General features: G+C 29.0%; 4 protein-coding genes across 7 annotated transcripts; 2 read left to right on the forward strand and 2 right to left on the reverse strand.

The window, feature by feature from the left end:
- Positions 1 to 297: 297 nt before the first annotated feature.
- LOC119684251 lies at positions 298 to 1,555 on the reverse strand. Its single transcript, XM_038098257.1, has 3 exons — positions 1,373 to 1,555; positions 615 to 1,293; positions 298 to 553 (listed from the first exon to the last, which is right to left on the reverse strand). The coding sequence occupies exons 1-3, from the start codon at positions 1,466 to 1,468 to the stop codon at positions 357 to 359; spliced, it is 972 nt and encodes a 323-aa protein (XP_037954185.1). The 5' UTR covers positions 1,469 to 1,555; the 3' UTR covers positions 298 to 356.
- Positions 1,556 to 1,626: 71 nt separating this feature from the next.
- LOC119675917 (vegetative cell wall protein gp1) lies at positions 1,627 to 5,027 on the forward strand. The gene is made up of 4 exons (XM_038087132.1): positions 1,627 to 1,653; positions 2,729 to 2,840; positions 2,904 to 4,703; positions 4,768 to 5,027. The coding sequence occupies exons 1-4, from the start codon at positions 1,627 to 1,629 to the stop codon at positions 4,953 to 4,955; spliced, it is 2,127 nt and encodes a 708-aa protein (XP_037943060.1). The 3' UTR covers positions 4,956 to 5,027.
- A 3,719-nt stretch (positions 5,028 to 8,746) lies between these two features.
- On the forward strand, positions 8,747 to 11,447 carry LOC119677182. The gene is made up of 2 exons (XM_038088454.1): positions 8,747 to 8,855; positions 9,691 to 11,447. The coding sequence occupies exons 1-2, from the start codon at positions 8,844 to 8,846 to the stop codon at positions 10,993 to 10,995; spliced, it is 1,317 nt and encodes a 438-aa protein (XP_037944382.1). The 5' UTR covers positions 8,747 to 8,843; the 3' UTR covers positions 10,996 to 11,447.
- LOC119677181 (glycogen [starch] synthase) lies at positions 11,173 to 25,297 on the reverse strand. Of its 4 annotated transcripts, XM_038088451.1 has the most exons (9): positions 25,163 to 25,297; positions 24,726 to 24,804; positions 17,414 to 17,840; positions 17,266 to 17,339; positions 16,733 to 17,205; positions 16,264 to 16,666; positions 15,740 to 16,204; positions 11,845 to 11,980; positions 11,683 to 11,774 (listed from the first exon to the last, which is right to left on the reverse strand). In XM_038088451.1, the coding sequence occupies exons 3-9, from the start codon at positions 17,838 to 17,840 to the stop codon at positions 11,683 to 11,685; spliced, it is 2,070 nt and encodes a 689-aa protein (XP_037944379.1). In that variant the 5' UTR covers positions 24,726 to 24,804; positions 25,163 to 25,297. The 4 variants fall into 4 exon arrangements, with proteins under 4 accessions (XP_037944378.1, XP_037944379.1, XP_037944380.1 ...); XM_038088450.1 differs by lacking the exons at positions 24,726 to 24,804; positions 25,163 to 25,297 and adding an exon at positions 17,930 to 18,059 and having other exon boundaries at positions 11,173 to 11,774; XM_038088452.1 differs by lacking the exon at positions 25,163 to 25,297 and having other exon boundaries at positions 24,726 to 24,964.
- Between the last annotated feature and the right edge of the window lie 941 nt (positions 25,298 to 26,238).

The following is a 26,238-nucleotide window of genomic DNA, read 5'->3' on the forward strand; positions in this document are numbered from 1 at the left end:
TAGTTTTCAAATCTCCATTTCTCCCTAACTTCTTTCTAAATATGCACTTGATTCATGATTAATTGAATATCCATGTAACATCAGACCTACAAATCAAAAAACACATTCAAAATATATTTTTTAAAAAATTTTTATTAACCATCTATAAATCTATACAAAAAAATCAGTAACGGAGGCAGGATTTCGATAGTAGGATATTTATTTTAAATGCAATGTATCTACACATGTTCAAATATCACTCAAATTTTTGGTGTTTTTAAATGATTTAAAAATTAAAATTTTAATTTTAAAACGTTTCTTATAGTTCGTATTTTTACGTATATATATTAACACTTCCAATTTAAACAGATGTAACATCAAGTATTACACTTTTCACCGCACCAATCCCAAATGCATCCATGTTCTGCAATACAACCGAACTCACCCGGATAAAGTTCACAATAATCGTGCATATCCATAAAGCCACAAAAACCTTTTAGGCAAGTATATTGATAACAGAATGGAGAACAGGTCTCCCGACGATTTTCCGCACATCCCGAACAATCCACAACATCTGCAGGAAGTAAAAAAGAGTTATGTTTTTAAAATAGAGATTAGTAGTGTCTAGTACTTACTTGAGCTGTCACAGTTTGGTGTCCTACACGCCTCCAATGGTGGATTTGGGGGCATAATAAGTATGTGTGTATTATTTGTATGAGTAAGTGTAGTCTTTGGTGCTTTGAGATACATCACAGGATATTTACATACTTTTGGATCACAAATTTTACTACGACGATGATGAAAACATAACCATGTGCTGGTATATTGTTTACAGATACGTGGTGTAATTACTGTACAGCAATCAGTTTCGTTCACCAGTCCTGGATTGATAGATTTCCTTGTGGTACGCATAGTTGTTCTGGGTTTTTCTGTTGTTATGGTTTCTATATCATATGCAGCTGTTGTTGACATTTTCTTTGTTATTTCTATTTCCGGTTTGGGTGTATGATAATAAATATTATTAACATTTTCTGGTATGATTTTTGGTTGACTTTGTCTAACTTTACTGGTAAAAACATTATCAATTTCTAGAATCGTTGTTATATAGGCAGGTGATTGACATCTGCGGCCACGCCAAACAAGCCCTTCCGGACATGCTGGTTCCAAACAACGTCCATTGTAATACTCACCAAACGGACAAATAATTTTTCTACATTTGCCGTCTGTTAAAACCGTTCCTTCGGGACAACTTAGTTTGCTTTCAGCTGATGTTGTGTATTGAGGTGCCGATGTTCCTGTGTTTAATGGATATTCCTTTTTGACAATATATTGGGGAAAGAAAATGAATTCTTTGAAGTTTTTTCAATTTGTAAAAAATTACAAATAAACTCACCAACGATTGGCCCACACTATTTGGTACTTCATTCATTAAAATAATTGAGATAAGCAAAAATAAATTTCTAAGTAAAAATCTATAATTTTGCATCATATTTTAATTCTGTTATTAACACGCGTCCGCAACATAATGAGCCGCAACTCAGAGCGCTAAGCATGTGAGACCTATAAAAGCGTCTATTTTTCTAAAAATAATAATCGATTTAGTTCATATTAGTTATCATCATTATTTAGTTTCGGTTTGTAAAAATCATGATTAAGTATTTAAGAAAGGTCAAGGTATAACAGAATCGGAGATAATTTTATAGAAACATTTTTTGAAGATGTGCTTTCCTGTCTTCATATTTTAGTTTGTTAAAAGCGGGTATTGAATGAGCTACACGTTCTCTGATATATTAAAGTGTTCGGAAATTAAAATTAATTATTTTTATATCAAATATTATATATTGTTATAATAAATAATAATGTATATTTATGAAGTGCGATTCCGGATAGTAGTTGCGGTTATTATCTGTTTTACTCATTACGCGGTATTTACAAACGGTGTAAGTTGTAGTCTCAATTTGAAAGGAGTTGGAGACGAAAACATAGCAAACGAGAAATCCTTCGCCCAAATAATTTTGTTTAAAATGATAGAAATACTAAAATAAAACCTAATAAAACCGGATATAAGTTTCAACAGATTATAGTAACTTTTCTTTAAAAACATGACTTATTCTACATTCACAAGAACGTTTTAAATAGTCAATAGGGATTATCAACTGTGGAAGAATAACATCGATCCATTTAATTTTAGCCTAATTTATTCTGATTTCGATTATTTTTAATTTAGTTTCAAAATAGAAAACCAAAAGATATTTTTCCAAAATGAAAGTTTATTACTGAAAGTATAATTTCATATGATTCATCAAGAAATTTGATAAAATTAACCATCAATATATCCAGCGAGAAGTTTATTCACTTTTTCTGTTCGTCCAGCACAAGAAATTCTCTCTGCGATCTTAAAGAACATTTTAAACTGATTCTTAGTATCATTTTTAATTAAAAATTATTTTATAAGTAGACAATTTAGCTAATTCACTAAAAAAGCAAACATAATAGAACTTTTGTTAGCATCAATCTTTAGTTTTATGATTGCATTGAACTTTCTAGTGTAAGTTAGTCAGCAAAAAATTAAACTCAATCAAATAACAAAAAAATGTACATAATATATGTTTTTTCTTGTTAAATATTATTTAGGAGTTTATTTATTTGAACTCAAAGTAATTTTAAATAATCAGATAAACAATACAACAATTATTAAATATTAAACTTGGAAAACATTTGTAATAAGTCAAAGACCTTACCTTCATAGAACTGTCCAATTGGATTTGTTGATTTAAATGGATTTTGCGTGCAGCAGGCCTTTAGTTGTCCTCAAAATTATATACTAATCAACGGTGTATGCCACCCATCAACCACTTATGGTATGCTATTTTAAACATGTTTTTTCTTAATTATTTATTTTATATTTTTTTACACTATACAAGTTCCAAATCAAAATACTCAAACCATAACTAATAATCCACCTATACCAACTGCTGTATCACCTCAAAATACTGTTCCATGCACTAATCAAGTGACAACTAATAATCCAGCATTGCCGGGGACCGTATTATATACCACAATCACAACATGCACCAGTACTGTATTAGCAGCAAATACACCGTGTACAAATCAAGCAATATATTCAACGTCGCCCTGCACTAGTAGTCCAAGTTCTAATGTTATACCCAGTTTAACACCTGCTCCTTGTCCTAATAATCCACCTACATTATATCCCAATACTATACCTGCACCATGTCCTAATATTATACCAAGTGTAACACCTGTACCTTGCCCTAATATTTCACCTTCACCATACCCAAATATAACCCCCGCTCCATGTCATAACACCGTTCCAAGTGTAACACCTGCTCCTTGTCCAAATATTCCACCCACACCATACCCAAATGTAACGCCCGCTCCATGTCCTAATACTGTTCCAAGTATAACACCTGCTCCTTGTCCAAATATTCAACCCACACCATACCCAAATGTAACGCCCGCTCCATGTCCTAATACTGTTCCAAGTATAACACCTGCTCCTTGTCCAAATATTCAACCCACACCATACCCAAATGTAACGCCCGCTCCATGTCCTAATACTGTTCCAAGTATAACACCTGCTCCTTGTCCAAATATTCAACCCACACCATACCCAAATGTAACGCCCGCTCCATGTCCTAATACTGTTCCAAGTATAACACCTGCTCCTTGTCCAAATATTCAACCCACACCATACCCAAATGTAACGCCCGCTCCATGTCCTAATACTGTTCCAAGTATAACACCTGCACCTTGTCCAAATATTCCACCCACACCATACCCAAATGTAACACCCGCTCCATGTCCTAATATCGTTCCAAGTGTAACACCTGCTCCTTGTCCTAATGTTCCACCATCATCATATCCCAATACCACACCCACTCCATGTACTAATACTACACCAAGTCCATGTCCTAATGTTACTCCAAACTCAACACCTACTCCATGTCCAAATATTACTCCTAATCCACTACCTATTCCAGATCCCAATTCTACCCCAACTCCATGTCCCAATCCTGTACCTACACCATGTCCTACTACCCCCGATCCTTTACCTACTACCACCGAATCAACCATTACAACAACATCATCACCTGAAACGCCACCACCCGCGAGTATAACACGCTGTCCTGATGGTACTGAACTCATACATGGCATTTGTCGTGTTATTTTTTGCGGCAGTGGAATTTTTAAATCCGGTCGTTGCATACAAACAGTTTGCCCTAATGGTACCATTTGGAAAAACAATAGATGTGTACATCCAGAACCAATTATACACAACATTAAAATAAATAATACTATTACAACAACGTTTAATCGCATTGAACCTGACATAGTTGTCAATAATGTCAACAATTTAATCGTCAATGCATCCATAAGTATACCATTGCAACCAACAGCGATTGATACTAATTGCGTTGAGAATAATCCGGAATGTGATACAAATACGGAGGTGTCAACACCAAAGCCAGAAACTCCATGTTGCACTATATTGACGCCTCGAATATGTAAAAAGAGCACAGCTGGTGAAAAACCTTGGAAATGCTATAGCAAACGTTTTAAACGTTGTGGTAGTTTTTGCGTTACTCCCATTATTTATTTAAAAACGGAACGAATATATTATGTAGATAATTATATGGTTGTACCACCTAATACTGAGTTCAACTACTGTCGCAGATTTGGTACATGTCCTGAAAGCCAGGGTAAGTATTCTGAATTACATAAAATTAATTTATTTCGAATTTTATTTATAATAATCTATTGTAGACTATTATGACTGTTCTGGTTGTGCCTACGGTAATCCAGACAGCTGCTCTTCGTATTGCTATCAATATATGTGCAACACACGTACTTGCAGTTTTTATGATCAACGTCTATACTGTGGCTTGGATCCCAATGCTTACGGATGTAATGAGGACGACGGCTGTTTTGAAAGCTATTGTTCGCGGCGATGAGTTGCACTTAAGCTTAAAAAGTAAATTAAGAATAATTTATATTCGAAAAGAATAAATGGAAATAAATTTATGTAAAATATGGATAACTTGGAAATATATATATTAAAAATCATTACATATATTATTTTTATAAAAACTTAATAATACTTATACACTACACAAAATGTGGGATGTATAAAAACCGCTCTAAATTTTCATTTTTGCTGTTGTCCTTGTAATTTTTTAAATTAAAAATTGAACAATTATCAATCTCATTTTGTTCGTAATATTCAATTTAATAACAATATATAGTTACCTAGTTGTTACCAATTTATTTTATATATAAATTTTTAAAGATAATGTACAGCAATGTAAAAAAGCATTTTAGTGGATTAATTATGATTGATGGTGGCTATGAAGGATTGATGATAATTGATATGTTATTTTTGAAAAAAAATTTTATTATAAATCTGCATCTTCTATAACTCAATTTAAAGTTAACTATCGAAATAAAAAGGTATACAATTATACAATAAATACATCGGTATCTAAGAAAAGCATTTAAGATAACTTATATTGACAAAGGTTTTAATTTAATTTCAAAAATTTAGTATGAACAAATTATAGAGTTCAAAACCACACAAACATTTTTTCTGCTAATTATTTACTACATATTTTTTTAAAAAGTTTGATTGGCATTTTGTCAATCTATGTCTAAATTTATTACAGAATAAAAAATCTGTTATAAAAATCTACTCCGTAATATGTACTGGATTCACACGAGAGTTTTGTTTATAATTTTAACTGTCAATCGTTGTTGCTTTCAATATAAAATGAAAATTTTTGACAACTGAAATTACAAACATAATTTTTGTGTGAATCCAGTACAACCCATTCTTTAATATCGTTGAATTAATTAAATCTCTCGTCACCTGTAACGATATTAATTGGAACAAGTTTTATTTAGAAAGCACAATCTATGATAAATTTTGTGGGTGTGGCGGTTGTGGTGAACTTCTTACTTCAGTTTATCTAAAAATGTGTATGCTACCTCCGATAAGTAGAACTACCTCCCCTTATGAATAAGTCTTTCACCTTTAGTATTAATTAGTTATCGGATTTATTGCTATTCGTCAAATATTTCGAGCTATGCATATTTCGTTAATTTTTTGATTAAATCAGGAAAATCAAATAAAAATACAAACTTAGTTCTTCAGTGAAAATCAAAATTTTTTTAAACTCTCAGAAATGAATGCATTTAGAAAAATTGTATAATTTTGATCCTCTTTATCGTATTGCATAGGACAGAAATTTGTATTATTCTATATACTAAGTATTTCTGAAACCATTGCTTTTGATCTTATAATCTTAATGATCTTATACCTCCTAATGGCAATTGATCTCATTAGTAAGCATTTATAGGCATTATCTAAAAATAAAAAAAAAAATCTATATAAAAATTACACCTACTATACAGCGAAAAGCTAATGATTATAACAACAGGGCTATTCTAAATTCTTTGAGCTTTACTCCAGGTAATATTTGTTCTATATCCTTCACCTTTAGTTCCAACAAAATTTACTATTGATTTTCCATATACGGATGGTTAGCTGCTGAGAAGTCCTTCATTAGAAGACGGCTCAAACATTCGTAATAGGTTAGGTAGGTTTCTTAATCATGTGAAGTGAATAACAAAAGCCCGCTTAATTAATAAATTTCTGCCAAATTAAAAAATGCCAGATGATTTGTCATAACATTGCTATATTTCATTTGAAGTTTCTCTGTAATATGAAGAGAATGCAGCATCTTTATATTCGCTTCGAAGTAGGATTTTTCAAACCAGATATTTTTCTTTGGAGGACGAATCTAGTAAAGGTCGCTCGAAATTTATTGTCCTTTATAACAATAAATACCTATTTGAGGAATAATAGAAAACTAAATTACATTAATTTAATAATGTGCTTATATAATTATAATTTATTTCTAAATTATGTATTACTAATTAATTTTTTAAATATTTTTACAAAAAATAGTATTTATAATGTATATTACTTACCGTTTCTTTAATTATCTTTTAAATTGAAATTGTTTAATAATCTAATCGTTTAACGGTGACGTCATAATGGAATGAAATCAAGTGTTAAGATTCACTGACAAGCTATTACCTACAATTGAGAATATTCTGCAACGATTACATATTTGATTGATGTACAGCTGCATGGCTTCATAGTGCACGTCCTACTCATCTAGTATATGAAGGTCAATATGAATACAGTATAAAAGATTAATTATGATCGCAGTGCTCCGCTCCTTTAGGAGCCGGTACCCTGTTTATTAATATTCTATTCTATGGTAATATAAACATCTTAACCTAAAATGAGCAATTTTCGAACGGCAATCGCTTTCTTATGGATGTCACATTTCTTTAATTATATCAAACAGTATTGAAGATCCTTGAAAATTACGAAATTGACCCCTTGAAGTTATTATAAAACTCCTTAAAAATCGATTATTGTGACATTATAAGGATCAATAAGACCAACATCAATAAGATGATTGTAACTTATGCTGTGTGAATTGGGAATCAATCATTAAACTAAGGAACTTTTGGAGGTGAAAACGTTAATTCATATACTTTTCAAAAGAGTTCATTAATGTTGACAAGTACTTAAATCTTTTTTTGGGCTCTGTTAATATTCAATATTAGCATTGTATTCAATTGTAATGGCTTCTGTAAATTCTAATTAAGTCATTTTCGTGATAATATCGGTAATATCATATCATGATACCTAACTAGGTAGGTTTAACTTAATTTAACTGGTGTTGTACTGTATTTCATAGTACTAGAATCAGTTAATATATAGATTAATATATAGGTAAGATTTCAGGAGCAGTTGAAATAAAAACTAAGAAGGTGTGAAGAACTATCCTATATAATATAGTTATAATATCTTGTAGCTGAATCCGATAGTTAAACTAAAATTAAACTCAGCTGTTACTGTTACTTACCACCTTCTTACTTACTCAATCTTATTAATTATTACTTCATTGAGAAGATATCGACTTAGCATTGCACTGTTTCATCCTTACGTAGATAAATCTATATATTATGCTTTAATAATTACCATATTAAAAGATACAGACAGTGATCCAGTTTGTGACTGAGTAAATGAGCAACTGGTCAATTTATGATAAAAGCTATTTTTAAGTCTCCATTAAAAAATACTAGATTTCTTATGCTGCTATATCCTCTGTTTTATATTGTTTTTTTAGCACACAGAAGACTCGAATGGAGACAACATTAAAGTATCTATACTTTAAAAGTATTTAACGCAATCGGAGTTGAATTATATTATAATAAAGGTATGAAAATAATTTAATAATAATAATATTTAATAAAATTTTTTTGTTAATTTTTTAAAAAATAAATTAAATTAAGCAGAGGCACTTAAACGAATGCCTATAGCAGTGGTTTCTATTTTCAAAACTTTTACTTTAAATTCAGATAAACTATTTTCATTTTTATATCCTTTACACTATTCTGATAAGAATATATTACATTATATATAAGATCTATTATTTATTATGCAATCTTAATTCACCCCATGATCTCTGTATGAATAGAATCGGTATAGTCTCCTAGAATAAACCAAAATTTTATTGATTCAGTTATTCAAGGCACTTAACAAAAATGCAATTGGCTTAGTCAGAAATATTTTCAATAATAGATATTTCCCTTTGGTATAAATGAGTAAAATTTAATCTAATTTCGATAAGGTTGTTATCGCATTAATATAAATGTTTGAAGAGACCAATATATTTCAGTTTTCTCTTAACCGTTGCGCAAAGTATATGCCTATTTAAGCTTTAATAGAGTGTTTGACCATTAAATATTTTAACTCTAACGTAATGCAGTTCAAGGTAAAATAAATTACAAATGTTACCTCATGTAATTCCTATTCAATTATTATGATCACAGTTCAAGGACTGTTTACAGAAAGTGTTATAATATTTACATAGAAAGTGTTATAATATCTAAATAGAAAGTGTTATAATATCATGGTGTGGAAAACATCAAAACTTCTAAATTTAATTATCGTGATAACCAAATCTCCAATTATAAATTTAATTACAAAGAAACCAAAAACAATAAAGTAAAAATTTAAAAAAAAATTGGTAATCGTCTTAAAATGCCTATTTTTATCGAACTATTAAATGGACAAAACTACAACAAAAATTTGCTTAAATCGATAATTCTGGAATTCAGAAAATAAAGTATATAAGCGGACAAAATAGTTGAAAGATATAGCATATAAAATAACTTTAAATAATTTTTATGTTATAATATATTTAATATATAAATAATAATATGTTATGGCATTTATAGAATGTTTAAAGAATGGTTTATATTCCTGAGGCGACTATTTAATGCAAGAAATGTGAACAATCTTCCAAAGATAGGATCTGTGCTCGATACTCTTCAGTCATAAAGTGTTGTATAATCTATAAAAAGTGTCTATATAATCTGTTTTTAAAAAATTGTAATTATTATGATGGAATTTATTCGAAAAGTTTGATGTGTCTAGTATTTCATTTAAAATTAAAAATGGATCGCACATCCAAAGAATTTTTAACGTGTCTCTAACTCACCGCATATACCTCAAATATCCAAAATGTTAAATATGTATAAAATACACATATACATTATCTATATACACTATCTACTAATAACACACTTTCTGTAATTTATTTTTAGATGCGTTGTAAAAATTATAGTCTCCAATATGCCATAGTTTTCTTCTCAGTAATATTCACATGTGCACTAGCTGACATACAAGAGTTCACAACTGCTCCAAATGTAGCAAAATCCCAACCCATCGTCATACATACACAAGCACAAATTTATGATCAACCGACATTAAGTGAATATGAAGAATGTCAACGGAATCTAGATACATGTCTCCAAGTATGTGAAACTGCAAACAATACCACAGCCTGTGAAAAAGAGTGCCCCACCTGTCCAATACTTCTAGAACACAATGTACTGGTACAAGGTATTAACGACACTAATTACAGAGCACCGACCGATATTACAGCGAATCATACGAATATCATACGCCTTACAAACGAAATACAAAATATTATTGAAAATAATTTGGGCAACATTACTGCACGTAACGAAAACAATATACACATACATCAGAATATATCCGATATTGGTGGTCTATTTGGTTTAGGCTATAATCAAAACGGGTCATGTTGCTTTGTCATACAAGAGACTAAGGATTGCGATGATGATCAATTTTCCACAGCTTCAAAATGTCATCATAAACGTAGGAAATTTTGTAGTGAAAAATGCAAAGCTCGGATTATGTATGCAAAACGTGTAAAACGCTGTAATTATGATGAAACTGGCGTTTCAGAGTGTCGCACAATAATTAAGTATGAAATACAACCAACGAAGACGCCACACACAACAAACAAATGTCGATATGTACCAAATTGGCCGTTTGTCAGTTGTCCAAGTAGGAATAGGAGACAGCCCAACCATTGTCGCGAGTGTCTACAAATACCATATGGTCATATATTGAAATATGGTGTGCCAAAACATTGCAGCAACTGCTATGCTGGCCATAATGGAGCGGATTATGTAAATGAAATGGTTTACTATACGCCAAATATGTATCCTAGACCCTGGCAGCCAATGCCATACTATCCTATAGTTATTTCTCCAGATCCAGGCTATGGCAATGAATGGGAAGATGATGATATGGATGAAGAAGACCAATGGAAAAGTGAAGCGTTAAAATGTCGCAGTGAAGATGGTACAATTACTGATAATTGTAATAATATTGAAAATGAAGATGATAAATACAATATTGACACTAACAAAACTACACGTGCACCAAAAGACGATGAATTTCCACAACTACCAGAGGCAGAAGATGAAATAGAGTTAACTCATAACAATAATGATAATTCTTTAGGTGAAGTGGAAGCCATGAGACATCGTCGCCGTGCGGGTTTCAAACGTTCTGCTTATAGCCATCGCAAATATTAGTTTTATTTTCATAAATTTTGTTATTAAGTAATGCTGCTCCTTTCTGTTTACACAACAATTTTTAATTATTTAATATACTTTAAAACAAAGCTGTAAACCACAAAAATTTTTGTAATGAATCCATTCAGTAGTTCGGTGATACCCTGAAACATTAATTATATAAGACCACAATATATATAAAACAACAATAGTTTGGTTAATTGGTCGAATCGGTTCAAAATGGATAAGATTCCGGTTCAAAAGACTTCAATTGATTACCGGTTCACAGCCTTACTTTAAAGTATACATTGTTAAATTTAGTCAATACAGATGATTTTTATTTTAATTGGCAATTTGATTTTGTTTTTGTAATTGTACTTCATTTAAATATTACATGTTCAATAGTTATTAACAATTTTTGTTGTTGTTTTCAAGTATTGAAAGTGCCTAATTAAGAACTAAAAATTTAACAATTTCAATTTAGGAATTATATTGAAAAAGTGTTTCTCTTGCTCTAGATAATAATATTTATAAAACATTTTAAAATTTAACTGCAATGTTTAACATTTAATAATTATCTTTTTTCTAATTTTGAACTACTTTGCACTAATTTAACGAATTTCAATTTTTTTTGTTCAATTTTTATATATATATAAACAATTATATTACTTGTGGTAATAACGATTATAAGGACAATATTCCTGAACATTATTTTATGCCCAATTCTTTAAGTTCGGTTTCATCATCAACGGAATCTTCATCATCAGAACCATGCACCGACGGTGCTGGAGTTGTATGCCCTGAAGTTAATAAGAAAATAATATTGTTATAATAAAATACGAGTAAAATTTAAATAGTTAAAGTGCTTACTGGAAGATGTCGGACTTGGTGGCTCACTAAATGGTCGTGAAAAGTTCAAATTACTTTTAGAACCATATAGAGTACTCTCATCAATATAATCAGGATAAACTGATTGTAGCGCTTTCACTCTTGCTTGTCTGTAATACTGTGATTAAAAAGAGAATATTAAACGTAAAATATACAGAAGACGTATCGTCGAATAGTGTGTTAAAAAGTAAGAAGTGAATTTAATGGTTCAATTACTAAGAAATCGTTAAAAACGACAATTATAAATGTTTATTCATCGTTGATATTAAGATATTCTGATATTAAGATATTCATAATCTTTTAAACTTAACATAACTTAATATATCTACAAATATCTATATATACAATACATATCTATGTACATATATTATATAGAATATATAGATATAGATTTTCTAGCCCATAGTAAACCGAATTATATATATATTCCAAACCGGGGTGCAAAGACCTTGCTATCTCAGTGATGCAAACATACAGACCAATTAGTATTAGTTTTGAATATATAACAGAATAATTAAACAGATCTATAACAGCATGATATAAAGTTAAAGATCAATTGGAATCAGTCTAATAGTAGGATAATCGAGTAGCAAAATGACAGTGTGACATATACCATAATGCCATAAAGATACAGCATCACCGTAAATGAATACTGACATTGTTTAACATAATTGCATGTACCTATGTATATATTAAGATTGCCTGCATTTCAGGGACTAAAATCCAATAAATTGAAATACTGGCAGCTATTTCACAGTTAAATACATTAACTCAACTACTGATAAATTTTTGGTAGTATCTTAACCAGTCATAACAGTTTTAAGGTATTTGGATTACTAACGAGAAACCTAGTGATGTCTGTAAGGAATTTAGCTTAAATTTAATTTAGATAAATTAATATATTTATTGAATGTATTGCTTTTTATGACAAATCCATTTGAATTGTTATTTAAAAAATCTTATGAGTTTTATGGATAAATTTTTCATTAATATTTTAAAAAACATGAATATAAAAATTGTTTAGCAATTCTTAAATAACGCTTGTCTACCTATATTAAATTTTTGACACAGGTCAAAAACCTGTATGGAGTCTATTCCATTCTCTAATAGAATATCTAATGGATTAAAATAAATATCATCAAGGCATCTATTACCACGATGATCTTATTAAAATATTTTGAGACTATTAATTTATTAATATTATTAAGTGGTAGAGTATGGAGTAATAATGATCTATAAAAAATATTGAAATTTATAACAATATTTCAAATTTGCTATTTTAAAATTTTTTTCTAATATTATTGTGGATATTATTATATTAATTATTTAATTAAAATTAATTTCAAATTAATTATATATCTAATTATATAATTTTATAATTATATATTAAATATAATTTATAAATACTTATTAGCAAATATCACTATATAAAATTTGATTATGGAAATAAAATAAATCAAATATAAGCCATACACACATAATATCAGACATTTTTGAAACGGATGAAATTAATCTGCCTTTCTTACTTTTAAACAAAAAAATAATAATATAGATAAGTTACTAAAGAAATTTATATTATCTGATGATATTATCTGATGCAAGCTTAATAAATTTTATATTTCTTTGTTTATTACAGCACTGATAACTAAAGTAAATAATATAGTATATAATAATTTTTAAAAGGAACTACAAATGAGCAATTCACTAATATCAGAGATGATGTCACTAAAAAGTTAACTAACTTAGGCTAATTAAATAGCAATAAAACACATTTCAGAATATATAGAATTCTTGAATTCTATGTAACAGGTACATATACTTGACAACAAGTAAATCAATTAAATAATTAAAACAGGTATCACATTTTTATTATTTCTTCCAAGTATAAACCGATTAGAACAAAAACTATTAGTTTATATTATTTTAGCTAAGTTCTATATGTTGTAAGGGCCAGCAAGTATGTCGTCCAGATGGATAAGCTAGCTCATATTTTGATATCCCTTGTGTTAAGTATAAGAAAATTAATTGAGACTTAGAAGAGATGATATATTTTTAGGCCTGCTTTTGAGATTTCACACTTCATCCAGTAATTTCTTAATTTGAAGTTTTTCTAGTATAAGAAATTCATGAACTATGTGTGCTCTCCTTAGAGTACAGAGTAGTTGAGGTCTATATAATTTAAATGAGGGTCTTCGCTTGACGCGACTGTCAGCTCATTCACTACATGACATATCCATCGTGACTCAGCACCCATTGCAAAATAACCCAGTTGTTTGTTTTTTTTTTTTGTCAATTTATTTAGAAAACATAAGCATTTATCTAACATAATTAAATATTGTGACATAAAAAATGCAAATTTTTAGAACATCTTTGTTCTATATTGCAGAACATAAGTTAACGTCACTCATTTATCATTTTCTGTATTACAAATAAAAATACATACAGACATCTATCGCAGAGGAGTTAATATTAGTGAGTTTGAATATCATCAAATACTTTTTACTCTTCCTTGAAATCTCTCTGGAAATTAATGACGTCTCTTAAGTGCAAAAGGAACTATGCAGTTTCCTTTTGCACATGGATATAACTACATACTAAACAGTTACTTATTATGTATAAGTACGTAATCTATCTATTTTCATGTGAAAACACACACACACAAACTTAAGAGCTATTGAATTACGGACCTTGCCCATTGAGATGACAAGATTGCTTTATCTGGATCTAGGTTAAGTTCAAAATTTTCAAACATTCTTCTCCTTACTTCTATCTTATAAGCTTTCCGTTTTCCGATTCCTATCATATAGTGTTGTTATCTTTATATGTTCTTTCTCAGATCACTCTGAGTTACAACAACAACAACATACAAACTATCTGATATATTGACATTTGTATAATGATTGATCTAATCCAACTGATTCAGAATATATACATTCAGTACAATTCAATTTAAATCTCACTATATTCAAATTATTTAAAACTTTATGCACTTTGGAGGAGAGAGGTATAGAAATATACTATATATGGATTACAGCTTATATTTATATAAAATCAGAATGTGTTATTGAAATCATTTCCGTGATAATTAACATCACAAATAAGTGGCAATTGGTTGACCTTAAGTCTTAAATAACAAAACTTTGACGCCAGTTTATGCAAGCAAAATACATTTTAATAGAATATTTCACTTTATGATACTCATAAAATCATAAAAAGCTTTGTGCCTTACCAAGTTTATAATGTATGTATTTAAACGAAATTGATAAGAAAGATGAAATTGATTTGGTTATTAAATATCATTTAATTGTGGTTTATATAAATTGCACTTAACTATTACAATTGCTGTGAAACGCACTGAATTTTTAGTTAAGTCTAAGAACCGAATGCTTAAAAATAAGTAGTGATATTCTTTAATGGAATATATACAATAAATACAACCTATCAAAATGATATTATTCATGTACTCTTGTCGACCGGCAAAGAGAACTCACGTGATAAATGCATTTTATCTTTTTTCACACTCTAAGAGATAATGACAGTATTAATTACAAAATGTTGATTCATGAGTGTTAATATTTTAAACAATTAAGGATTAGAGAGCACTAGCAATGCAATGCATAAGTTTGCAATAATGTTATCAATTCATACTCATATTGCATTGAAATAGTGCAGTGTTCAGTAACTAAAAATTATGATAACTTTGCAATGAACTTTTTATGAATTTATATGTGTTAACTATTATGCTTAACAAACTAAACACTTAAAAACAACACAAGTACATACACAATAATAATTTCCGCAATTTATACAATTTATATTATTTGCATTATACAATTAATATAAATTTTCCTTCGTTTCTTTATCAGTTCATACTTACAATGCCTAATGTTCTCCAATCGAGCAGATCGCTTAAACGTTCCGTACGATTACGTTGTATAATGCGTTGACGTCGATTTAAACGTGAAAATTCCATCATGAAATTAGATAATTGCTGTACACTATTCTCCAAGCCAATGTAGCGTCGATCAACAATATAAATACCATAAGATTTAGGATCGGCAACATGTTCCTGCATGAAGCAACCGAAACCTGATAAATTTGTGGTAATACTAGGTATACCCATGACGGTACACTCAGCTGGTGTATAGCCCCAAGGTTCGTAGTAAGAGGGGAAAACACCTAAATGACAACCACGTACAAATTCTTCATAGTCAATACCGAACAATGGATTAGTTGAAGTTAGGAACTCTGGATGGAACACCATTTTAACACGATCATGAACTGAATTAAATAAATGGCAACGACGTATTGAGCTTAAAACAGGATCATTCCAATCTTCTACCTATATTTTAATAAATTGAAGTATGTGATATTATTCCTTGTGTATAATTTGTTACTTACAATATTATGTGTAGTGACTGGTGGCATGGAATCTCTTTGCATTGCATACATACAACGTTTTATTTTTACTAAATCATCTTTTGTAAGCAATTCATCTGAGCCGGGTATATGACCTTTCAAACAAGTATCGAACATACGTTTTCCAATAGAGTTTTGAACATTATTTATGGTATCTCGCAATTGTTTGACAACAGCATGTCCTCTTAATGAATCAACATTAAAATTATTAGTTTTTGTGGGAAATATAAGGAAAGCCACAACAGTGGTATCGGGTTTCTCATGCTTTAGCATAGCATTGAGACGAGCTAATGATTCTATAAATATATCAGCACCTTTATTACCAAACTCATAACGTCCAGCAATGAAAAAGTAAAGAGTTTTATCCAAATCAAAATCCATATGCCTAAAACAATATAAAAGTATATATAATATTGAATATTGTGTTAAAATGGAAATTTTTATTTCGTACCCATAGAAATGGCCACGTACGAATTCATTAATTTTTTCCTTAGCCATGGCATGCAAATTTTGAAACTCATGGATGGCTGAAAACTTTTTGACATTCAAGCCATTTGGTGTTATAATATCAGGTTTGCGTTTGAGCAAATGTTCTGCCTCAAAACCGGTAATCTCTGATACGGTCGTAAAAACATGACTCATATGCGTGGCAGCGCGTTCCAAACAGTAGCGATGATATATTTGTCGTTTACCGGCTTCTTCATCAACAGCAAACTTATCCAAATTATTGTAAAAATCAGTATTACCTGCACACAAATATCGTCCCAGTAGTGTAGCATGAGTGGTAAAAACTGTAGCCACTTCTACATGACGTGTACGCAATGCTATAAGACCGACGCCAGCCTGCCATTCATGAAAATGCGCTACCACGCGTGGACTTTGCAATTCATTTATATTAGAGTATTCCACAGCACGATTTCGGAACTAAAATGTAGAAAATAATATTATTGCATAATCTATTTCTTATATTAAATCAAATAGTACTTCTTCTAAAAACTCGGCAATCATAAAGCCAAGTATAATAGCATCATTTGTTTCAATATCTAAATGCGGAATACCTATTAAGGATAAATATTTTATAAATATATTAATATATTTAGTTTATTTTAAATATATTTATTTTTATACTAACCTATGTGACTCTTCTCCCAAAGCTCAGATTTAAACTGATCCAACTTCCAAGCACCTGAACCAATATCAAATAAAATTAATTGTGGATTACCATCTACCAACCAGCGACCAGTATGCACTTTATAGCCACGTGACCGCATGGTATTGACAGCTTCAAGTAAAGGATTGCCACGCGGAAATTCCAACTCTTCCATTTCTGTGCGTGCACAGTGTTCTTTATACGGCCCCATCATGCATAATTGTTCACCCATTTCCTCTGTGGAAACATATGCTTTGGAGCGTATGACTGTGTATATACCTCCAACTTTGTTTGCTACTTCCCATGCTATTTCAAAGTTCCAGCGATTTTCACGCGATGCAATGTCGCCACGATCAAAATAATCCTTCAAGTCTCCACCAGACTCCACACGAGAAAACCGTCGCATCATCTGTAAAATAAATTCAAATATTATTTAATTAAATTATCATTTTTTTATTCAAATTTAAATTTATTTAAATAGGCGCGTTGCTGACTGACCCTAGAATCGTGAAAATGATCCTGATCCTCAAATCTATATGATAATTGTCGACGTAACATGTTTTTGTATTTACTCGTCAAGAGGTAAATATAAAATATAGTTCCCAACCAGTTCAAGTTTTAATCACAACTAAATCAAAGCCTGAAAAAATCTAATCAGCTTGCTCTTGAAAGACTCTTATCAGCTTAAGTTGCATACATTCTGAGCTACTAAGCTACTAAGCTACTAAGTTCGTAAAGAGTTAATGTAGCACTATTGACCCAAACTTACAAATGTTTTAATGATGATGAAGAGATTATTCAATACTGTTGAACATGTCACGCGTTCAATACTGCAATTGACAACACATTATGTTGTCTGCACCACTAGAATTCACTAATCACTGATATTCTATTGCACTGAGAATCTGATGGCTGGGCTGGCGTCATCCAGTTGACAATATTCCGATAAGGTGATATATATACGTGTATATATTTGAGAACAACATTTAATATTTTGAATTTTTCTGTTTATTTATATTTGTTGTATAATTTTTGCATGTAAAAATGTTTATAAATTTGTTACTCGATTTTGTTTATAAATTATTATATTTTTGCAATTATCAGCTTGGCTCTCAGAACTTAAGCACTGATCGTAAATACTTTGGTGAGAGAATAATAATCTTTGAATGGGAGGGAATTCTTATGCGTTATCAGAAAAATTCTACACTTTGATTTTGACGTGCACAGCAGATGAAAAACACATTTTTTATTGATGATGCTGTAATGTGAAATTAGAAAGAGAGAACATATACACAACTGAAAGGGAGCTAAAGACATACAGGGGTCAAGCTAAGTTTGGGTGCTTCGTATTTAAAAGTAAAACGTTCTACGTATGTTTAAAACTGATTAGTTAAAAGATTTACGCAGCTATTAACTATTCTTTGGTGGCACTTTATTAAAATGTAATAAAGTTTATTTTATTGAAAATATGTATTAGAAGGAATTTATAGAAAATATCACTTTATTTTTCACACTTTTATTTTCGCTATGCTTTTTTTTATACCACCACCTGCAACTTTTCGTTTTATTCTGGATTCACACGAGACTTTTGTTTGTAATTTTAACTGTCAAAAATTTTCATTTTGCATTAAAAGCAACAACAATTGACACTTAAAATTACAAACAAATTTCTAGTGTGACTCCAGTATTAATCTTTTTGTTATTGTTGATGCTGTAGTAAAGTATGTATATATGAGCTAGTATGCATGTAATTAAATTTTAAGCTCAAATGATTTATTTCATTTCGACAGGTACTTAGATTTCGTGCTTGTTGAATCCGAAAACTTGCTAAGGAGTGAATTGAAGGAGGACAGTTAAATTTTATTTAGTAAATATTATCATATCATATATTATCAATTCAATGAAAAGTATATTCTGCATATGTAATACAGTAGACACTCACAAATAAGAACTTTTAGAAATAATAACAACCAGAATTTACAGCCTGAGTTTGTCATGTATTAGACTAGATTAGATTTTGAAAGATTTGGGAACTATGTCACCACGTCACTGCATCCTTTGAGAATCATTAGTTCAAATCCACTTTAGTTCCATATACGCGTTGCAGTTCAAAATGCCATTATGTTATTTGGAGAAATATTGCCTAATTCCATTATAAGCGGATAAGTCAGTTGATAAGTACCGAAGTCTGAGTCTGTCGAGACTATCACAGTGACACAAAATGTTTTCTACTATTTTCTATTCTTCATGACAAAGTCTGCAGCTATCGTTCCTAGTAAAACCTAGATTCGAAAGATGTTTTTTAACTCCGTAATATCCAGTGAGAAACCCTGTCGGATGCCAATATCTGTTCAACATTAGTAGCTTTCTAAATCTGACATTATTATTTAAAAAATTAATTAAAAACAATAAACATCAGGGTTTATCAAGTTCAAAATAGATATTTATTGAAAATATATAAAAAAAAATTAAACACAAATATATATTTTTAATGAATTTTGCACTTTTTTTAATTTTAATGAGAAATAAATAATCAGAAATAAAAAAATTTGTAATATTAAACTATCCGTAAATAAAGTGGTTCTAATTTGTGAACATCTCCTAAATAACTGCTAGATAATCTAATTCAAGAGACTAATTGCAATAATAAAAATAAAAAAAATGTTTATTATTGTGCTTTAACAAAATCGGTAACTAAAATCAAGTCAAGGAGACTGTCTGTCCTTCAGGATAGAATAACACGGTTAAAAACAGGGCTTTTTAAACTTTAAATAAAATTATTTAATATCAACAATAATTCAACTTATTCTGACAATAGCAGACAATAACAAATAAAACCAAATAATTATATTGGCCCAATATTTCAACTCTGCAGTAAAATATAACTATAAGTTTTCCACCGGCTACGAGAAGTAGTATCTTTAGCTCAATCTTAATGGGGTGATCTTCGACAAACGTGAAAAATATATTTAAACGAAAATACTACTGTACTACTCGGTAAGAACCAAATTTGTTGCACGGCACTAAAACCTAATCTACACGGAGCTTCAACAGAACTTAATCTATTAAGATGACATATGACGTAGTATGACGAAAATACTACTGTACTACTCGGTAAGAACCAAATTTGTTGCACGGCACTAAATCCTAATCTACACGGAGCTTCAGCAGAACTTAATCTATTAAGATGACATATGACGTAGTATGACGAAAATACTACTGTACTACTCGGTATAAGAATTAAATTTGTTGCATGGCACTAAAACCTAATCTACACGGAGCTTCAGCAGATCTTAATCTATTAAGATGACATATGACTAGAAAATAAGGAAAAAAGTGAACAGTTCCAAAACAAACTTAAACAGTATAAACATACTCTAAGAATGGACGATACAAGACCACAAACTATTTATATAATGAAAGACTAAAAGAAAAAAGATCTAACGGATGTCCATTTATTGCGTAATTATTTAAAAAAGAAAATATATTCATTTCGACATAATTTTTAGTTTTCGATTACCACAATTTGTGTCATCAAAAAATACACACGAACATTTATCAATATCAATATTGAATCAATATTCAAAAACTTTATAGAAATTCATTACATTTTATGTGAAGCTTAAGAGGTAGACAAATTATCATCTCATTATAGATGTTCCTCTGATAAGATTTATATATTTATGAGTTGTGGTGTTAATTCTTCAGTTTTTGTTCCTAAAAAGGATATTATTGAAATAGTACCACTACTGCTTATTACATTTGCATTGAAGGTCGATAGGGACTTCAGACATCTTTTTATCATAGACGTTTTTCTGATGAATAAAAATACAACTATAATGTTTAACGAGTAGTGATTAGCTTTTGTTCTTCAGCAAATACGGAAAACTGATATGGCCTGAAAAAACAAAATTCTATCATATCTTGAAATGAAACTTGTTAAATACATAAAAAATTCAAGAAAATTAAGCACGAAATGAGCACGAACTATGACGTAAATTACTTCCACTTTGTGTTTTGGTCTATAGATTGAGATATTTTAGAACTTTCCCTATTTACGAGTAGTAGCTTTACTAATAAAGTATGTAATATTGAATAGGATAGTGCATATTATATCGTATCTTACTTGAGATTAATAAATTGAAATTCACTCTATCCAATATCAGATAAAATGACTTCATGGTACAGGGATCTCTAATTATAATTTTCATTCATATGAGTTAAAAAATTCACAAATAATTATACATATATCTACGTTTTTTTCGTAATATTTTAATTAATAATTTTATTACATTACTTATTATTGTTAAAATATAGTCTAAATTTAAAAATATGTATTATAGTCAGAATAATAATATTAAAATCTTCCGCACGCCAGATTTTCAAAGACCAAAATTCTATAATTTATTATTGAGAAAATGTGTGAAACGTCATCACACATAAATTTATTTTTATTTTTAGCTGTCCAACTCTACGATTTCCGTCCAATGTCAAAACCAAAATTTCTTGAATGTTCAATATAATAAATGTAATATATTTGTGTATACATATATAACATTTGTGCACCACTTCAAAATTATTCACGTTAGGAATTTGCAATTTTTCTATTGCGCTTTAAATTTTTGTTTTTTTTTTTAATTATTAGAACAAAAACATATTAAAATGAATTGTTTTTATACAATGTTACTAATACAAAAACCTATTAGATCTATAGTTCACATACATTATTGTTATTATTGATATGGGATATGGCACTGCGACCGGTTTAAAGTTAGTATCTAGCCCCTGTTGTGTCGATAAAAAGTAGAATAGGATATACTTTATTGATTTTTTTTGCAGCATAAAAATCCGTCCAAAGTTTTATTATTTTCTTATACTCCCTCTAGATCTATTGTTATTGTATTCTTTATTCAATATTTGTTTATTAAGTCTTCTCATGACCTAAGAAACTTACAACAAACTTACAACACAACAGTAATGAGAACTTGACAACGACTAGATTTGTTTTGGAACTGATCTCGAATATACCTTTAATTATCTCCAAGACATTGACTACATAGGAAACAAAGACTTCTAGACAAATTTAATAGTTTTTTATTCTTTTATTGTAGTAAAAAAATATATTATTTCCTTATATCTATATATTTATAAGATTAGTATTATTATTTATTTGTAACAAAGATTTGTATAAAATCCATCAAGGTTTATACAGGTTTACTTAAGAGTTAATGGCTTTAAATGTCATTTAGTGACCATATTGACTTTATCTAAATTTAGTAAAATCATATAGCAAAGGAATTAAAGACTATATGCATTTATTTTGCAGTCAACAAATAAATATTCTCGAATTCACAAAAATATCTACAATTTTTAACAATTCCCAGCAACACAAAGTATTTTGATAGAAAGTATTGTATATGTTTATATTAAGGCTACGAATTGGAACTGAATCGGAAACAAAAAAACCCATATTTTTACCAGCAAAAAATCGGAATCGAAAAAATATATTGTTTTATTTCAGTTCATCGCACAGCTGTCACTTGCGTAGTATTTCTTATTAAACTTCAGTTGTTAAAACTTTAAAAAATTTAATACTTAAAAACATTATTTATAAATGGAGAAGTTTGTTTTTTAATTAATAAATTTGTTGAATATATTTTTTTTTTCAATCGAATGAATAAATAACTGTAATCACTAATTTGTAATGTGAAGTTACGAAACGTAGTGTCAAATATAATTTTTATTCTTAAATGTCGTATATTTTGCTCTTTAATTAAAAAAAAAATACACAAAAAAAAGTCAAACTATTAATTTTAAAAAAATACAAAAACAAAACAGAAAGTCAAATATTAATTTAAAAAAAATATATAAAAAATATTAAGTACTATTTGCTGTTTTTATTAAAAATTTTTTGGAATAATTGTGTAAATATCTATCATCATAGGTCTTTGAAAACATCTTTTAGTTTAATATAAAAAAATAAAATATCAAAAAAAATACTTTTAACGTTTTCTAATTTCAAAAAAAAAATCTTTTATCCAAATTGTCCAAATATTTATCATCAGTACTCTATAGAAACATCTTTTAGTTTAATTGTCAATATATCCTTCATCAGCATGTTTAGGTTAAAATTTTTTTAACAAAATGTAATTAAATTAATATTTATTCCCAAAGACATTTTTAGTTTTTTGGGCACCAAAGAATTGACTTTGGGAATATATATTAGTTAATAAAATAAATGAATAATAATAAAGATAAAATAAATAATAATAAAGATAAAATAAATAATAATAAAAATAAAATAAATAATATTAATAAATAAAATAAATAATAATAATAAATAAAATAAATAATAATAAAAATAAAATAAATAATAATATAAATAATAATAAATAATAAAGAAAAAGATAATTAAATTAATATATTAAATGTTCCCAAAGACAATTTAAGATTTTTTGGGCGGCAAAGAATACTATTTGGGAACATCTATTAATTATCTTTATTTAATTAACCCTTATCAGACTTTTTTTTTGCACTAAAGAATTGAACTCTGTCCCAATTGAAAAAACCTCTTGAAAAGGTATTTACCACAAGGAGGTTTCTGATATTTTTATAAATACACGACCTCTAAAATAAAGACAAGAAAAAACGTCATAGGTTTTCCGGCAACTTAAAGAAAAAATGGTAAAAGTCAATGACACACTGTGCATAAAAAATAAAAACACTTCTTTCTCAAAAACAAAAAAAAAAACTATAGACACAACAGTATGTTTTTATTTTCATTGAGTAAATGTAAATTTATTTTTAGTTAACTTATCACATTTAATTCGTTGTAAGACAAAATTTTTTTCAGTGTAATTTTAACATTTCCCTATTTATAACTACAATAACAACAACCAACCCACCCTTGTGCTTGTTGTTGTCGCTCGTTTGCTCAGCTGTTCAAAAGACACACGGCCACTTTTCTGATAAAACTACGCAAAATCACACCGAATCCACAAGTCAATGTTAAATTAACAGAATTAATAATTAAATGAAACACTAATCAATTAAAAAACAAAATGCATAAACATTTTTGCATAAATTAACATAAATTATTTTCGTCTTTCAATAAAGGTCAATGTTGAAAAATTTTAATTCCTTTCACACCTTTTTACGCACTTAGTTTCTTATTGGGAAATGCACTTGGTTTAATACAAATTATTTTCAATCCACTTTTCATGATAAAAAGAAAATTAAAACTAGTTTTTATTATATGGAAATTTTAAAGTATTTTTACATTTTTTGAACTTACCTTGTACACCACTTGCTATTCCTCTTCAGCTCCTACTGCTGTTGCTGCCACTACAAGTCAAGCAATTCAAACTTCTGTGCTATAACCGAACAAGTAAAAGACAAGAACAAAATTTCTGATAAAAGTCAAATAAAGGTCAATGGTATCAGCGTGTTTACACTTTGGAGGCACGCAATAAAGCGGCTTTTTTTGGCCTTCTTTCGTATGTTTCAATTATTTATTACAACAAAAAAAAAATTATTAAATTTTCTAACAATTAAATAGTTTAACGTTTTATCAATTATAATTCAATTTTTTTAATAAAATCAACAATAAAATACTCGTGCAGTTCAAGAAAAAATTTTAAATGCAGTAAACAATTTTATTTGAAATATTTTTAGTGGCACTTAGATAGTATTTGTATATAAATTATATATAATGCATATTATTTCACTCACACAATTACTATAAGGAAATGAATGGCAATTTCAAGGTACCCAGAAACATTAAATTAATACCGCACTCGCCGACACAAATAATATCAGAACTTTCATTCAACGCTCCACAATAAACAAAATATTCTCGCCGCACTGCACAAGATAAGACAACGCAGTGCACACGATAAACACACAAACAGAGTTGTTATTTTGTAAACAAAAATCATACAAAACCAACAAGTACAATTACACAAATTACACAAAATTTTGTGTAACTACATAAAATTGTATGATAATACTAGACAAAGATAAAAAAAAAAAAAGAAACTGATACTGGATACACACGAGAGTTTTGTTTGTAATTTTAGCTGTCAAAAATGTTCATTTTGTCTTTAAAGCAACAACAATTGAGAGATAAAATTACGAACAAAACTCTCATTATACTGAATATAAAATTACAATCTAAACTCTCATGTGAATCCAGTATTATATAAAAAGTGAAATCTAAAGTCTAAAAATACTACGAAAAGAATTTTTTATTTTTTGTATGTAAACTCTCTAATATTGGATTGACACTAGAGTATTGTTTGTAAATTTAGCTATCAATTGTTGTTACTTTTAATGCAAAATGAAAGCAACAACAATTGACAGCTAAAATTGCAAACATGACAGCTAAAATTACAAAAAAAACTCTAGTTTGATTCTACTATAAAATCGATTTTAAAATCCGTATAAAATAAATTTTAAAAGTTGCATATTTATGTGTATTAAAATTTGTTAAATAATGTTATATATACACAAGAGTTTTGTTTATAATTTTAGCTATCAATTGTTGGTGGTTTAAAAGCAAAATAAAAATTTATAACACAAACATAATTCTTATGTAAATCCACTATAAATTTCAATTTCTTTTTTGTGTCTCTTTGGGCAGATATATTTTCAGGGTTATATTATGCAGACGATCAAAAATTCATATATATATCTGTTGTTGCTTTCAACGGCTTTAATATTTTAAATTGTGTTGAAAATAATAACAAATGTAACGATACGTCATTCAGCGGTTATACTAACTCTTAGGTCCATATTATTTTATGTAC

Source organism: Teleopsis dalmanni, chromosome 2, assembly GCF_002237135.1.
Source record: "Teleopsis dalmanni isolate 2A chromosome 2, ASM223713v2, whole genome shotgun sequence".
Taxonomy (NCBI): Eukaryota; Metazoa; Arthropoda; class Insecta; order Diptera; family Diopsidae; genus Teleopsis; species Teleopsis dalmanni.